The 17,425-nt window shown below is 51.4% G+C and overlaps 1 protein-coding gene and 1 long non-coding RNA gene across 2 annotated transcripts; one reads left to right on the top strand and one right to left on the bottom strand.

The window, feature by feature from the left end:
* Positions 1-5,133: 5,133 nt before the first annotated feature.
* SIAH2 (siah E3 ubiquitin protein ligase 2) lies at positions 5,134-15,538 on the bottom strand. Its single transcript, XM_013296278.2, has 2 exons — positions 15,078-15,538; positions 5,134-6,621 (listed from the first exon to the last, which is right to left on the bottom strand). Exons 1-2 carry the CDS (start codon positions 15,447-15,449, stop codon positions 6,064-6,066), a joined length of 930 nt encoding a protein of 309 aa, XP_013151732.2. The 5' UTR covers positions 15,450-15,538; the 3' UTR covers positions 5,134-6,063.
* Positions 6,615-12,683, top strand: LOC129785408 (uncharacterized). The gene is made up of 2 exons (XR_008749470.1): positions 6,615-9,956; positions 12,059-12,683. It is a non-coding gene; the product is annotated as an uncharacterized LOC129785408 (long non-coding RNA).
* Positions 15,539-17,425: the final 1,887 nt, after the last annotated feature.

Raw genomic sequence — 17,425 nt, 5'->3', positions numbered from 1 at the left:
CTGCATGTCACCCTTCCCAAATGCCTGAGGGACTGAAACTGGGTACTAAAATTGGATCAGGGCTTTACAAAATCGTCCCACTGGAGTCATTCAGTGCTTAGGGTGACTTGTAGCACTAATCTCTAATACTGCATTATCCTCTAAAGCATTTCCAGCCTCTCTTGTCCCAAGGAGAAAGAGCTATAGAGACAATTGAAATTTTTTCTCATTTCCAAGCACAATCAATACTTGTACAAAGGAGTACAGCGAAGGGTTGTTTGGTCTTTGGGGCAATGGGAAGCATGCCAGATGACTGGGTGTCTGTCGCTGTCCCCAGGAGTCCCAACTCTCCTCTCAGTGGGCAGCGCTACTGACATCCAGCTGCCTCAGGTGCACAACTGTGTGCTTCCCATATACATCACTTTCTGTTTGAACACTGAGATGGCCAGCATGCCAGCTGCCATAGCCTCCCCTTCAGGCACACTAAACACATTCCTAAATATTTTAATCTTGAATTTCAGTCCCCCCTTCTTGCCGCCCAATTTGTCTTGCCCTTCTAAGTAAGCTTGTTCTGCTTCCCAGAAAACACTCAGTGAGATGAAACTCTGGGCAAGCAGAAATACCAAATCCTTTCTAAGTTCTTCTTTTGGAAAGTATGGAAAAATCGGAACGTGTTTGAAAAGGATGGGGTAAAAATCACAACAGCCCCAGGTCAACAGCCAGCTTCCAGGCCTGCAGTGGGAACCACAGCTTGGGAATGCACCTGGAAGTGAATGCATCAACACAGGAGGAAAAGCGGAAAGCAGTGCTATGGGAGCCACTTATACTTTTAGAAGGCTGAATGATGTGGCTACTGGTTTGCTTGAACTTTTTTTAAACTGTAGTTCAAAGATGTGCAGTTATCATCCTCTACAATCAAGCTGTGTCACAGATGGGCAACTGATCACAAACCCCACCTGAGAAACAGCAGCTTCAGGGAGCACAAAGTGCATCAGTGGAGCTGCACTGCCAGGGCACGGCTCTGGGTGCACTGTGGCATGGAGGGACCCAGGGCCTGGTACCTGGGGCACGGTGCTCAGGGCAGGTGGATGCTCCACGTTCTTACTCTGCCCTCTCTAAAGGGCTTTGCAGCTTCTGTATCATCTCGTTCTACCGGCACTGCATCCAAACCCAGGTAGATGGTTTACCCCTGGCACAAGTTTGGTTATTCTGCTCTTTGATCGTTACAGCAACAGTCATCATCCCAAGGACTTTTGAAGCTCCACCTGAAGTGCAAAGCCTACAACGCTTCACTGCTGCAAATGCATTCACAGTGCATTTCCACACAAACGCCCTCCAACGGCTGAAAGAGAGCGACGTTTATCTGCCATGGGCTGTGGACGTCCCCTTCCTGTGTGGTTGGGTCTGCACGCAGCTTTCCCTAGCACTTCCAGTAGCTGCGCTGTGTTTCGTGGCCCGGGTCGCGGGTCGCTCTTGCTCTGAGAGGCACGCGAGATGCAGGAGACTTTCTCCTGCTGAGGAGAGCAGAGCTGCCTGGCGCTCGGCGTGAAGCACCGGGCCTGCACGGTGTGCGCAAAGGGGGTGGGAGGGGGCAGCACGTACCGCTGACGCCGCGGGCAGGGGTGCGATGCCGTGCCTCCGGGCTCGGCTGAGCAGGAGGGGGGAAAAGCCGACGCGTTTTCGGGGCTCTGGCGGTTCCTCGCGCAGGGACCGGGGCGCTGCTGCTGCCGCCGCCTCCTGAGCTCCGCCCCGGGCTGGCGGCGCCGGGCGTTCGTTGAGCGGCGGCACCGCGATGGGCGGCCCTGGGCGGCGGCCTGGGTGCCTGCCGCCGCTCTGCGGAAGGATCTCTGGGAAGCGGCAGGGCGGGCGCGCACGCACGCTTCCCTGCGAAGCCGCCCCCGGGTCTCCGCTTGGCCCCGCCTGGCGTTGCCACCTCCCTCTGCGTAACGCACAAACCCGCCCTCAGCCGCGCGCAGCAGCCCCGAAGCAGCTGCCGCGCTCCCGCCGGTGAAGAATCTTTTTCCGAACGTACCGCGTCAACATCCGCCCGCGGCAGGTGCAGCCGGCGCGGCCTGGCGGCCGAGAGTGCTCGCCGCAGCCCGCCCGCGCCGGGAGGGGCAGCTCCCGCGGGCCCGCGCCAGTGCCCTTTCCTCAGCCGGCGGGCGCCGCCCGTGGCAGCGAGAGGGGCGGTGCGGGAAGGAGCTACCCGGCCCCTCCGCTCCTTGCTCCGCGCGGCCCGGCCCCGGCCCAGGCGCTGGCGCGCGCCGTCTCCAGGGCGACGCGGAGGGCGCGGGGGCTGCCGGGACAGGGCCCGGCGGCGGGGGCGGCCGGACGGGGTGGTTCGGCTGCAGGCCCCGGCGGCACCGGGCCGCTGCTCCCCGGTCGGCCGGGGCGGCCTCCTCCGCTGGCGGAAGCGACACAGGGCGCCCCGTAAAGCTGCAGGCCGGGGCCCTGCGTGTGGTGGAGCAGGGGCTGTCGGTGGGAGAGCCGCCCCGGGCGCCCGGCCAGGGCGGGGGGCCCAAACGGCGCCGCCCCGGGAGCTGAAGGTGCACGAGGCGGTGCAGGAGCGCCGGGCCCCGCTGGGGCCTCGTGCCGCTGCTGCGGCCACCGCTCCCTGCGCGTGGGCCGACCGCGGGAGGGCCGGCGGCAGCTCGGCTGGCCGTCTGACACACCTGCACCTGACACACCTGCCTATACGGTTTTCTCCTGTTTGTGTCATTTAACAAGCGTCTGTTGCTGATGTGTCCCGTGGGACTAGGTGCTGTTGATTCCCTCCAAGGAGTTTGCGCTTACAGCTTGAAGGCAAGCCTTTTTCTTCAGATACATTGTTTGCAAACAAATGCAGGCTTTAGTTCACTTTAGGACAACGCACATGTACTACATTATCTGGGTGTTGTGTAGGAATTTGCATTTGGCTTATAAGCACGTGAGTTCTGGAGCAAATTATGTCTCAGTCATTTGTAAAAATAGAGTATGTTGCGGTGCAGCCTGTGGTACTAGTGCGGTCTTTGGACATGCTGCTCAGCTGGCACTGGTGCCAACAGCTCCCTGTAGCGTTGGGGTCTTGTGAGAGTGCTTCCACGGTTGCTTGGCACAGATCACGGTATTGCCACAGCTCTCGCTTCTGGCTGCGGTGTGGCCAGCACTGTGGTGTGGTTGGAGGTGAGCTCCTGTCCCAACACCAAACACAGCCTGACGCTGGCACAGATACAGTCAGGAACCAGCTGAGTTGTGCTATACTCTTGTTACAAATTACCCAGTACCTGAAAGTTTTTGCATTTTTGTGTTTAAAGTGGAAGTTGTTTTTAGGGAGAGCTGTCAACAACATACTATAGCAACTCAACAGAAAAACTGCTTCATAGGCACAACTCATGGTTGCCCAGGTGGCCTTGTGCAGTTACTGGCTCCCAGGCGGTGTTGAGTACAGCTGAGAGGGGCTATTGCGTGCCTGCCGTTTGCTGTAGCCTGGCTGGGCAGTGGGAGGGCTCCCAGTGGCAGCAAGGTCTGCCTGCTGCAGCTCCCTTTTTGTGGCCGACTCCTGGGCAGTTTTCCCTGGGCATCTTCATCCATTTCAAAGTCAGATTGCTTTGTTGGTGGTCAGGAGTTTTGTTAAGAAAACCAGGCTGGTCTCGGTAACTTTTTTTCTGAATATTTTGAGGAACTTTCACACATTTACTGATGTACCACCACTTCCCTTGGCAAGGTGCTGGTGCCCTGCATGCCTCTCCTGCCTCTGACCCTTGGATGTCACCCTTGGGAAGCCCTACCAGCTACATTGCACCCAGCTGTGTAGGGAAAAAAACCTGAAACACTTGGATCAAGTGCTGGAATGAATGTCACCTGTTCACTCAGTGATCTGAAGAGGAAACACAGCACTTTTTGGCAGCAGCAGCTCAGGTATTCCTTATCCTAAATTCAGTTTCAGTCAGAAAAGATACCAGGTGTCGGGGTTTTGTTTTGCTGTGAGAGGAAACAAAAGTTTGCCATTCCCTTAAAACTGAATGGTGTGGAAAGACCTACTGAAATAATGTTAACCTACCTAATGTGGGTTATAGGCAACACAGCAGGATTAATGCTATTAATTAATCCAATAATCAAAGACACACTGAGTTTTGTTTTACATGAAAAATCTCTTATGCTCCAACTGTCAGTAAGAAAAATTATCTTCCACTATAAATGTTGCTGAAATATGGGAAAATGAATTGAATCCTTAGGAATACTTGTTTAACAAGTTCTGCTGAAAGCACAGGTGTTAACGCCTGTCAGAGCCTGAGCTTGACTTTGATCCTGCTTAAGCAGGTGTAAATTAGTTCACTCTGCTCCTGGAGTTCTGCCAGCACATTGTAAATGAGATCAAATGTAGGACCTTTATAGGAACTGGACATGACAAGATTAGAGTAATTCCTTGGAAGTTTGGGGGTTTTTTTCTGTGGTCACTTCCAAATTCTCAAGGCTGGAACAAGCTTCCCTTTGTTGATGTGGTTCTGGTCATTCTCTCGTGCTTTTCTGGGGACTGCCACCAGGTGCTGGATGGTTTGCATAGGACTCTGTCATAACTCTAAAGAGCTCTTCCTTAGAGGAATGCATTTAGGACTGTTTATCCTCACTATGTATTACTATATTTATTCACACCAAGCTTCATCTGTTTATGTGTATTTTTACATGTGAAGTGTATTTACTTCACTATCGTGAAGTTCCCTACTGTTAAGTAACTCAGCGGACTGTACCACCTCACAACTCATTGCCTCTTGCAAGTGGCAAACATCTTAATATTCTGTAAAGCTGTACGTGGAACTAGTATTTTTCTTATGTGATTCAGACAGAAGGCTCTGGCTGCAGAGGGGGAGCTGCGGGCAGATTCAGCTTTGGTGGGTGACAGACTGTGATTTCAATTTGCACTAGTCAGGCTGTCACAGTTGCCCCTAGGACTCAAATCCCCACCCGGTTTGGTTCTGCTAGTGCTGTAAGGTAGCCCTCTCCAGCAGCAGGGCTGGGAGGTGGCACGGGCAAGCGTGCCTGCTGCTTGCCTGGGTGAGCTGGCCCATGCCGTGCCAGGGGAACCCAGCAGATCTAGCAAGGCAGAGGGCACTAAGTAACCGGGAAGCAACAGCTACTGCCACGCACAGGCATGTTAGCACAGGATGCTATGCAGTGTAGTTTTTGCAAAATATTTATTACAAAATAAAAGTAAATATGGCAACAAAACTTAAATAGCAAATGACGCAACACTGGCCATAAAGCTCTTGCTATATTATTAGTCTTTTACAATAATCAATAGTCAAGTATTACTTGTCTCCAAGGGAAGCTGCACGTGGACTGCTTGAGTGTATTTCTATATTGTTTGCTCTAGCTGTTTGAGATACGTAGGGTACGTGCCTCCTGCTTTCACCTGTACCCAGCTGTGAGTGCTCGTGCCATGTGCTTGGCTCACTGATCCCCCTAAAATGGACAGGAGCTGGCAGTTGCCATGCTCTGTGAAACTACCATGCATCACCCCAGTCCCTCCTCCCCTTTTTTTCTCTTAAAAACACAGCAAACGATCCAGTGCCCATCCCTTTTTAATAAGGCAGCAGGAAATGGAGTATCAACACTGAAGTACCTATTGTTCCCCTTTGAATCACAACTTCTCACTGAGAGGTTGTTTGGATTTATTTCCTTTCCCACCCACTAAAAACTGTTATTAAAGCTCACCAGTGAAAGTCTGTGTTCCTGCTGAAAGGGCTTTTAGGTGTGCTCCAAACAGGAATGCAGACCTTCAAGTCTCTTAAGCCGTATGTCTAATGGAAGCACTCTTTAAATAACAGATGGTTAAATTAAAAAAGGTAACTAATTGTGTGTGGAATCTTCCTAAGGCACCCAAGAATTTAAAAAGACCTTTTCCCACTTGCATTACTTACAGGATGCTCTTGTTCCTCTTCTCTCCAAAGTTAAAAATGTTGGCTAGTTAGGAACCTTAGCATACACACGATGACATAGTTGAATATCATTTAAAAAAAAAAAACAAAAAAAAACCCCAACAAGAAAACCCATGGTGAAGTAAAGCAGTGTCCAGACAGCCTAGGTTTTGCTAGCTATGCAAATACATCACGGACAACATGTAGAAATAGTCACGTTAATGCCGAGGTTTCCGTTGTCAGCAAAAAGGTGTGCTATAGCCGTATCAAAAACGAGGCAGTCACTGTTCAGAATGGCTGCAGCCACCCCATCGTGGATGGAGCGGGGTGTTGCCTCCCAGGTCAGCCGGCGGCGGTTGCCGTTCAGCTCCAGTCTGTATGCAAAGTTCTCTGCTTGCTTACGGGTGCCGATGAGCAGCACAATGGCAAAAAACTGTTGGTGACCTTCATACTTCTCTTGTTTCTCCAGCACCAGCATGAAGTGGTGACCGAAGCACGACTGCATCATCACCCAGTCAACTGCCCCAGGAAGGTTAATGTCTGTGGCAAGAAAAACGATGTCTTCTCCCTGAAGGGTGGTAATGCTTTTGTGGGCATGCATGAGGTGGGACATCACAGCTTCCAAGGATCCCTGCCATTTACAAGAGGCACCAGGGCATGGGCAGGAGTAGGGACGATACTCACAGATGTCTTCGTGTTCTGGCTTTTCTGTGTGATGGAGTGTCAGAGAGCAGCCTGTTGTGGCATACTAGAAAAAGACCAAATACAAGCCATCAGGAAAGGCACCAGCACTAGTGTCCACTGCTCCCACCTGTCAACTGGAAACTGGTTATCAACCAGAATTCTTGTTCTCATAGCAAATTTTACATTAGATACTTCTGTTCAGCCCTGGATTCAGAATTGAGCTTTACTTATTTTTGTTTCCATTTTAAAATGGATTCTTCTTGTCTTTTGTAGTTGGTTTTTTTTTTTTCCTAATGCAAGCACTTAGATAAAATGGATTGTAAGGCTGAGTTGTAGTTACATTTGTTGTTGTAGTTAGATCTGATCAGTCCAGATCAGCTGAAGTAGTCCTGGTTTGGATTTTTCTTTTCTTTAAAAAGAACAAAGGATTCTAGTTTCAGCAAACAGCTACTAGAGTGATGTATTTTAAACAGACGTACCTTATTACCATCACAGAGCAAAAGCACTCTCATTAAATTCAAATGCATATTCCCCACAGCTTTTTTTAAACACTGGAACAGTTTCAACACTGCAATTGTGAGAAGTGGAAAGAGAGAGGATGATTTTTCACTGAGCAGAAAGCTAGCACACAAGTACCATCTAACTTCTCTCAATGTCATTGGGCAACTCAGAGGGTTAATTTTCTTTAAACATCCAGGGTAGCTTTTCCTTTTTCTGCAGTCAGTTCCATTGTCCACACTGACCTACTGCTGTCATGCTACCTCCATAGAAAAAAAAAAGCCTCTCCTGTTCTCCCCAAGAGCACAGCTCCCACAGTCCGTAGGTATCTGTAGTGGTATCAGCACTGCTGTTAACACTACCACACAGGTTACATATGTGCATGGCTGCTTAAGGGTGCTATGACACTTCCTTGAGGACAGATATAACCAAGTCCTGGTTTCAGCATAATTTATTATTTCTGGGTTAATATGTGTGCAAGCTGAAAGGGTTAAATGCCCCAGATGCAAATCACCCATGCTGTGAAAATGGCACTAGGAATACTGGGACAGAAACTAGACCTTGTGCTTCTGGAGGAGCTTGTTTTATAAGCCATGAAGAGTTAAGGTGAGTTTTCACTTACTCTGTCTGCCCCTTCTGCTTAATCCTCTGCTATTGGCTTTATTGCAGGGTGCTGAAGTGGAACAAAGGGGTCCTCCTGCCCCAGGCAGAAGCCTCTTCACTGGAAACACATGGTCTGCCATGCCTTGCAGGGACCCAGGTACGTGTGTGCTTCCAGCCCCACTGGCCTTTCCCAGGTTCATATCCCCTGTTAGCACTTCAGTCGTGCAAGGTGTTGAAAAGCAGCTCTGCGTCTGAACCTCATTAACAAAAATAAGAATATATAAGCTGCTGACAGGGCAAACCCAGACGTCTACGCATAAGTGACCAGCCGTGACTACAGAAGCGAGAGTGTAAATACAATGACAAGCAAATAGCGGTGGCTTTTGCCCTTTATTGGGAGAAGTATCTGCTTTGGCATGCTCCCAAACCCATCACTGCGGGTTTCGTGTGGTAAGGAGCCCTACCAATGATGGGAGATGATGAACAGCAAAAACTGACTTGCTGTCTTCATGCTGCTTGGCGAATGTCATTCAAAAAGCCTGCTTCATCTCTCCCGTGTACAGGTTATATGATACCTTTGAGCTACTTGACCTGGGACACCTTTTCCACCTCTACCCCATCCTTGAGACTGGGAGCCAGGGCTGCGCACAGTGTTAACAGTGCAGGCATGCCACTAGTGCCTGGCCTGGCATGACTGTTTTCTGCTTTTTCATTGCGCTTCTCATCATTTGTAGTATTTCATGCTGGAAAGTATTATATACTTGTTTTCATAGTTGTTTGTTTAGCACTGTATTCTCTTTCCCAAGCGGAACAGTCAGCTCAGAGGTCATCACCATACACATGACTTAGCATGCCATGTTCTTGCCACATGTATCACTCCACATGTGCTGCTCTGAACCTCACTTTGACAGGATAACTGTCTGAGTGTCCCAAAGCATTTGGAAACCATCAGTTAAGCTTGAAAGTGCTCAGCAGAGGCAGACCAGTATTATCAACCCTGCAAATGAAGGCAGGCAGGGACACAGGATAAGTAACTTGTCTGAAGCCACATGGGAAATCAGTGGCAGAGCTGGGAATAGTCCAAATCCCGCTTGCTCTACCCAGCAAACTCTCCCTCTAGTATGCAAGTAGCTTGAGATACAAATAATGCTTTTGGAAAGAAGAGGCCTATCTGCTCCTGTATGTGTGTCAGCAATGTTCAGGGAGCCGACGAGGACCGACACCTTCTTGTGCTCCTCCCTTCTCCAGAGCTTTGTAAAACACCTGTTCCTGCTTTCAAGATTCCTCCAGCCTGTCAAAGTATATACAGAAGCTTGGGTACAGATGCTCAGCCCAGTCTAGCAGTGATCCTAGGGAGCTCTCCTGGGGATCCATAGTGAGGTCCAGCCCAGAAAATGGCAAGTGCTTTCCAGAGCCTTGCACTGGTGAGGAACCCAGCTTGGGCCACAGCCAGGGACCCAGCAGAGTGCATTTATAAACTGCTCTGCCACCAGTGCTGGGTCTGCTGTTATGACTCACCTGGGAAAGGAGCAGTGAATGTTGTGTTATTTCATATTAAGCATACAAGCTCTATTCACATGTGCAGGTAGGTGATGTAAGCTGACCTCTGTGTGTAACAGATGTCTGTTCAATTAAAACCAAAACAAACTCTGTTTTTATTTTAAAAAAATCCCTAAGAGTCTACTATGTCTTGGAAATAGGAAGTGTGACCTTATTTAGCTTTAGTATATTTACTTAAAATCTTTCAAATGACATAATTTTTTTTAAATGAAAGAAAAGCTCTGCAGAGGCAGCACTGGACAATATACAGGGGTAGGTAAGTTTGCATACAATAACAACATGAATGTGAAATTTCTGTTTGCAAGTGGTTTGCTTACATGGGAAACCTGTCATGTTTTCCCTTGAACTGATGGTTTAGCAACAGTGGTCTATGGACAGAGTGGTTTTGCCTACCTCCTACCACCTGTCTAAAGAAAATTAAAGAAAGTGATTAATCTGGTATTATTTAAGACTTGTTAGTTTATATGCAGTCTCACTATGCCTGCCACTTTTAAAATACAAAGCGCTGGTTGTGAGGTGCAGCAAGGCTTTTACACAAAGCAAAGTCTAAGAGTACAGTACAATGAATTTACTGGATTCACTTTTCTTCAAAAGGACCAGAACCATCTGGAGAGTCAGAAACATAGCAGTATCTCCACTTAGAGAAGGCTGTGTCTGAGGATCTTGGAAGACTCCCTTCACATGACATACCTGCCCTAGCTTCCAAGATGCAGAACATCGCCACTCTTAGGAAAGCTGGTAAGATAGGCTTTCAATCTCCTGAAAAATCAAGCCCCATGTGCTTATTGTTAGGTTGATTTAATCACAGCTGTGAGAACTCATGGGTGTACCTATGCAGGAGGGTTTTTTTGGGGGTGGGTTTTTTTTCTTTTGTTTGGTCGCATCATCCGTGTGCCCCCCCAACCCCTGATACATTGATTCCTAAATGCCATCCACATAGCTGCCTAACCGGGCTGCTATCAGTATGTAAACAAACACTGAATTTGCTCTTGGATATTCTGTCCTCAGTAGTGGGCTAGGTTTTGCCTATGTATGTTGGAGGTAAGTTCTGCTATAAACTGAAATGCAAGCAGGAACTGCCTATAGTATTACAGCGAGCAGATGAGGAGTGCTGGTCCCACATAATTTCCATGGCCATGCCAAGATCACTCAAGCATGAACATCTTTGTTTGTCAAGTCCCACCACAAAAGGCTAGCAAAACAGAGCAGGGCACAGATCTCAGCTAATACTGGTGGTTACATGAGGACTGCAGTTCTGCTGATGACAACAGAACACAACGCTTGCTTGTTTTCTCATGGGCTTTGGATGAAGTGGTTAAATTGAGAAACGCCTTTCCCACCCTACGCTGCTCAGTTAGCCAGGTCACAGTTCCAAGTTTAGCAGCTAATGATCACAGCATGTCTCACGCAACTGCTATGAAAATGGATTCTGGTGTCTGCTGAAGAAGCTTCCAACTCACAGGATTTATTTTCTTTCATAGCCAGTACCGGACAAAACCCCCAAAGTTACATAAGAACCTATATCCAAATTAAGTCAGCTTCATAACTAGAGAGCACCTTTATATTATTTCCCACTTGCACTTATTTAGAAGATCAAAGAAAGCAACTAATTCCTTTTAGCACTCGTTAATTTGGGAGTTTGACTGTGATGCACATTTTATCTTCTGTACATTGCTCAGAGCACTAAAAGGCATTTCACATTTTTAGTAACTTTACTGTGACTTTAAGATTTAAATACTCCTGTATTTTTTCCAGATGCCCTGTAAGGTGCAGAGATGCAGTAACTGTAATTCTTTCTGAAAGCATTTTAAGAACAGTTCTCAAAGCAGCTATAGCCATGGGCAATGCCAAATCCCCCTTTCTCTGTCAGCTGTGTTGTGTGTCAATCCTACTTATTTTGAGTACCATTCACAGTTGTCTCTAGAAGTGCAGGGACCTCCTCCAGACAGACCACTATCTCTACTTGTTCTTTCACATTTTCTGGAGCTCTGACTTCCCCCCCCCCCCCCCCCCAGCCTCCTCTCTCAGAAAACTTACATCAGGTTCTCTTAACACTGTGAAAACCACTGGCAAGCCAGACCGGGGCCAGGCCTTTGCGCACAGTGAGCTGCTGTCTGTTGGCTGCAGCGTGGGGGGGTCCTTGCTGAAGCCCCTGGTACTGCTGCAGCAGCCGATGGATGCCCACTGCCGAGGGTCATGGTGGGTCACCTCCCTGCTGGCTGCCTGTGGCCAACTTAACACCGACTGAGAATTACAGTCCTGACAGTGTGTTGCTGCTTCTGGGCCCAAGAAGTAAGACTGAAAAGCATTAATGCGTGCTAATTTCACTTTGCAGCTCTTTGGACCAGTGAAAGCAAGCAGAGCTGGAATTGCTCATGGTAGACAAAATCCACATAAAAGAAAGGGTGTGCACAGGAAGAGGAACAGAGACTTATTTACACCTCTGCGAGGAGCTTCTGGGTGCCTGACGAGCGAGGTAGCTCAGGAGCAGACGTGGGTGCACAGGGAGAGTGCAAGCTTGCGCACACGTCATACCTCAGCGGGCCCCTGTGAGCACCATTATTTCGAGTCCATGCCAGGCAACTCAGAGGCACATGTGTGACCAGGGCAGCATGGCACAGGGGAACTCTCTGTGCTGCCAGCAGCACCGCCCGGCTTCCCCACATGCGCAGCTGGGGCCAGGGGCTGCTGCCACACCCTGCACTGCCCCAGCTGTCCCCTTCTACACGCCATGGCCCAGGGCTCCTGCCTGCACTAGTGTCTCATCAGGCAGCTGTGAGGTGTGGCACACCAGCCGCTGCTGGTTCAAAATCACTGTCCAGCTCTCAACTGGCTTGCAGGTGCTGTACCAAGAAGCCAAACCAAGCCCCAGGACAGCACAAGCCAAGTCTACAGCCTCCTGCCTGTTGGAGCCTCTGATGTGCCAGCCAGCACAGACCTGCACCTTGGGTTATTGCAGAGACCACCAGAACACTGCCAGCTCAGAGGCAAAGCTCTCCCAGTCCCACAACCATGACACTAAGCTGCCTGATCACCAGCACTTGCTTCAGCCATTGCAAACCTCACCAGCATCCCTCTTTCTCCTCACCACTGCTGTGAAAAGCACAATGTCAACCACAGGAGTAATACCTGGAGAAGTTTCTGAAGTGCTGTTTTCTTAACTGCTCGGTATGTGCTAGACACCTTCTTATTATTTAGAGAATGCCCAACTGGAGAAGTGTTTACAGCTGACACACCTGAACCAGAACTTGCCCAACAGATGCAGGAATCTCTACTCAGTTCTCCTGGGGGGCAGGGGGGGAATGGGGTGTGGGGTGTTCTTAGACATACTTCTCTTTGTTGGTGCTTACTCCTCTACCCATGGAGAACCAAGACCTCAAGGGGTGATCAAGAAGCCAAGCTCATCAATTAAGGGTATAAGAAACCTTTCTGTTACCAAGTGAATAAAGTAACACCTGACAGGTACGTTAGGACAGTCTTTATCTTCTCCTCTTTACAGGAGTCTGTAGGCTTTTTCTTCCTTCTCCCATGCTTTGTTTATCTGCCATGCACGGGGATAATCCAGCGGGAGTCCAGCCTGACAGTTCAACTGCTGGACAGACTGGCAGCTTGCATGTAGCAGAGCTGCACCATGGTGCAAATGAAGGGCTGCAAAGACTCTGGTCCAGGGAGCCGCTCCAGCCTGGATGCATCTGTTTTGCTCATGACAAGCAGGGAGTACCAGCTGTCACAGATGAGACCGACTCCATACACTTGTTGTTGTGTTCAGCAGAGAGGACCTGCCTCCCACCGCCACACTCCATCTGTTATTGCCACCGTGTGCTTAACTCCTGTTCAAGGGTGAGCAGTCAAACAGCCCCATGCTATCAAAAGCCTGCCAGCTGCCAAGAGCCTCCCCCCACACCTGTGACCCAGCCAGCCCCCTGAGGTGGTAGGGGCTCTTGCCACCAACCATGCTGCACTGTGGGAACTGACACGCTGCGGGAACTGACACGCTGCGGGAACTGACACGCTGCGGGAACTGACACGCTGCGGGAACTGACACGCTGCGGGAACTGACACGCTGCGGGAACTGACACGCTGCGGGAACTGACACGCTGCGGGAACTGACACGCTGCGGGAACTGACACGCTGCGGGAACTGACACGCTGCGGGAACTGACACGCTGCGGGAACTGACACGCTGCGGGAACTGACACGCTGCGGGAACTGACACGCTGCGGGAACTGACACAGACTATTTGCTCTGGAGGTGCCATTACTCCCTGTGCATCCTTAGCGACTTTCCTGCGGGCTGGCCAGGGAAAGCTGCTGCTAGGGACTGGCGTTTGCAGGCAGAGGTGGTGAGTGCCTGCGCGCAGCTCTCACTGGAAAGCTCGCCATGTGCCACCGGAGCCCAGCAGTGCCCACTCCAGCTCCATTGGTCCCACTGCCAGCCTGGCCACAGCTCTCCACCTCACCACAGACAGCTCTGTATTTTAGAACTTTCTTCTCATATTCCACATCAGCAATGGCTCCAGCAGTTCCTGTATGTGTCCCTCCATCACTTCAGCCTATGGTTTTGAAGTGCTTTTGATATTACAGAGGTATATCAAAAGGCACTCCAGGAACATGTAAAAAGGACCCTCTCAGCATTGCCTGTCTGTACATTATCTGCCATCCTGGTCAACGTCTATTAGGAAGGAACTTTAGAGCAGTTCACCTAGTTCTTTTAAGTAGAAAGCCGACTTAGAAAAATGAGACTTAAATGTTTAATCCAAATACTTGAAATAGTGCCAAGACAGAACAGGCTGGGGGGGGGGGAGAGTAATTCAGATGTAATTACTGACTTGACAGCTTACCAGCCCCTGCCCCTTCTGAAGGAGGGCTGCAGAGAACTAGCACTGAGAGACACCAACAGAATTTCTGCTGCCTCCACAAAACACTTTGTTAAGACTGAACATCATCAGCATAGGTTAAAATAACTGGGTGGGGGGAAGTCTAGCCCTTCTATCTACCAGTTGTGCCAAACACGAGGGCAAAATTTAGAGCAGGATTTTCAGTGAATTGGGAAGAATCATTAGAAGTCTGGCAGCACTCCCATTGTCTCATTTTACTTTAGAAACCTGCAGAACTATTGAACAGGCTAATGGAGGTCAGCAAGCGACTCCTTTTCTGTTCTGTGTTTATGTTGGGGAAGGGGAGGAAGGGGACATGGACCAGCAGAAAAGGAAGACTCTGCAGAGCTACAGCTTTGCTGTCTGTGGTGGCTCTGGATGTGTCCCACGTGCTGCTGCAGGAGGAGACTCCTGGGTATCTGTGGCATGGGCTTTATTGTAAATGCCAAGAAATCACTGCCTTTTGCGAGCTGCCAAGTGGAACCTGCGATTGCTTACATTGGATGAACCCTAGAAACCCCCTTAAAGTCTTATCATGAGGTGCAAGATTTCTGTATCAACGAAGGCGAGAGGTACATCGGGAGCCCCCGCACCAGGCTGCTCTCCCTTCCTCAGCCCCCCGGCGTGCGGCTCCAGGCCAGCGCAGCCGCTGCACCTGCCCCGGCCGCTGGCAGGCTGCTGGCAGGCAGCCGCGATTTGTTTGTTTCTCGGGCCAAGAGAGGATCACGCGGTCCTCTGCCCTTACAGAAACGCACCCCGCGGCAGGGCCGTGCCTGCGCTGGGCACCGGCACGGGTGGGCCTCGCCCCCCCGCCGTGCCCGCCGCCTCAGCCCCCTCCCCCCACCGCGAGGTCTCCCTCCCTCTTGCCGAGCGTGGCGGGTGCACGCGGTGTGCCCGCCCCCCGGCCGAGGGTCCCGCGGGCAGCCTGACCCCAGAGGGCGGGGGGCAGCGAGGGCCCAGGCTGCCCCCCGCCGAGCGCCTCACCTTGCAGGGGAAGAGCACGGCCGAGGCCACCTTCTCCATGGCCAGGTTCCTGATGCTGGGGGTGAGGGAGCCCCGGCAGGTGGGGCAGAGGCTCAGCTTCTGCCGGCATTGGTTGCAGACCAGGTGCCCGGCCTGGCACTGCAGGATGGGCGGCAGCACATAGTCGAAGCAGACGGGGCACTCGAAGAGCGAGGTCAGTTCGTGGTGCTGCTGCTGCTGCTGCTGCGGCGGGGGCGGCGGCGGCGGGGGAGGCGGCGGAGACGCCCCGCCGGGCCCCGGGAGGACGGCGGCGGGCACGGCGGGGGACGGGGCGTGCTGCTGCTTGCCGCAGGGCTTGCTAGCGCCGGGGCCGGCAGAGGACGGGCGGCTCATCGCGCCGCGCCGCCACCACCATCGGGCCGCCGGGGAGGGCGGGCGGGGGCGGTGCTGGGCCGAGCGGCGGCTGCGCGCGGCCTCCGTCCCGCTCCCGGCATGCCCCGCGCGGGTGGGGCCGTCGCCAGGCGCGCGCGCGTCGTTGCCGCTGGCCATGAGGTGGCGGATGGCCCGGCCCATCCCGCGTCTCGGCGCTCCCGGCCCGAGGCAGGTGCCGGCCGGGGCGGCGGCTGGGGGAGCACTGGTGCCCCTGGTACGGCACTGGGGCAGCGGGCACGGGCTGCGCCGCGGGGAGCTCCGCCTGAACGCGAGGAGCAGTTTCCCGCCGGGGCCGGGGGCGGCGGGCTGTCCCCAGCGGCCGAGGGGTCTTCTCCGCCGGGGGCGCGGACGCCCGCCCGGGCGCGGCCCCGCCAGCCTGCCGGGGTCGAGCCTGTGGCGGCGCTTCCCGCCTGGCCGGGCTGCGGGCCCGGCGGGGGCTTCCCCGGGCGGCGGGGCCCGGGCCCGGTGGCGGCGGCGCCCTGGGGCAGCTGGGTTGGGTGCAGGCCGGGGCGGCGCTTGCGGGGCCGGGCTGCCCCACAAACGCGAAGGGGGCAATGCGGGGTGTCCTGGGCTGGCTGGAAACGTTCCCTGGAATGAGCGACTTCCTTAGTCCTGGTTTTACACCTGGGGACCTGGCAAGGGGCGACGGGCTGTGCTTTCGTTCCCCACGGAAAAGACATTTGGTAGGGAAAAAGCTGCGATCTGTTGCATGAACACTGGAGGAATGAAGCCACTGATGGCTCAGGACAGAAATCTTCCCAACTTTCTTGCCTACTGTAGCAAGATTGAGGAATGAAGAAACTTGTTTGCTTCTAGGTGGTGGGAGTCGCCATTAAACAGGCGCGCATATATATCTATATATAATCTGTGTATGGGCTGCTTGTTGGGTGTTCTCCGGCGCCCACGGTGTCACAGCTCTCCGCGCTTTGGGCGTAGATGCAGTGCTCGCCTGTTGTGTGCAGAGCCCTGCCCGGTGCCCCATGCAGCACACCCAGTCAGGGCAACCAGAACACACTAGATCATACAAGATTATTTCCTGTCAGCAAAATGGGCACATTTTTCTCATGTACATTATTTTCCCAAGAGTTCTTGCAGTTTGGCTCCGAGGCTTCTTGTCCTTAAATGAGCAATACTTTCCTCCAAGATACCCACATGGGACATTTTTAACACTTCACTGAAGCGGTGTTATTACCAGCGTTCCTTTAGGATGTGCAGTTTGTGACTCATTCTTGACTCCAGGCCTTGCAAAATTTTCAGTTAAGGCACTATCTCTACTCAGCTCTCATTGAAGAGAAGGTGCCTTATTAGCTGAAGTCTGATTTTTTTCTCACGTTTGTAAAATTCCATTAAACCTTGCAAGATGGCACATGCCAAGAAATGAGAAAAAAAATCCTTTTGTATACAGTTCTCCCAACAGTGTTTTATAGGTGGTTTTCCTTTGCTGTTTTGAGAAATCATTTGATAATGCACTGTGCATTGGGGTGTATTGAAAAGGCCTTGGGCTTTATCAGGTACAAATTAACAAGATCACATAGGGTGGGCTTCACCAGGAAAGCACAAATGGAAATAAGCACCTGTGCATTTTTATAGGAACCAAGTGCTGCACTGAATGAAGCCTGTGACAGCTGTCTTTCCACGAGCCCTAGAAGTCAGATGGTACCAAGGGAAGATTTGTGAGTTACACTGAGTAGTTTAAAAAAAATAATATCTAAAATCACGATCAAAGAGTGACAGTATTTTGGCATCTTGGAATAAAATTGTGCTTAAAATCTTCACAAAGGGCTTACCAAAATGCTTCCAATTAAAACTGAATTCACAACAGGAAGCCAAAGTCTTTAATTACTAACTGCTGGGGGAAAAATAATAGATTCAGACATGGTATAATTGAGATGTTTGTACCATTTTCTCTAGAAACTGTATGGCCATACAATATATAG

This window comes from Falco peregrinus, chromosome 12 (genome assembly GCF_023634155.1).
Source record: "Falco peregrinus isolate bFalPer1 chromosome 12, bFalPer1.pri, whole genome shotgun sequence".
In the NCBI taxonomy this organism is placed as follows: domain Eukaryota; kingdom Metazoa; phylum Chordata; class Aves; order Falconiformes; family Falconidae; genus Falco; species Falco peregrinus.
Note: the sequence above shows the minus strand (reverse complement) of the source record. Positions and strands in the feature narration are given on the sequence as shown.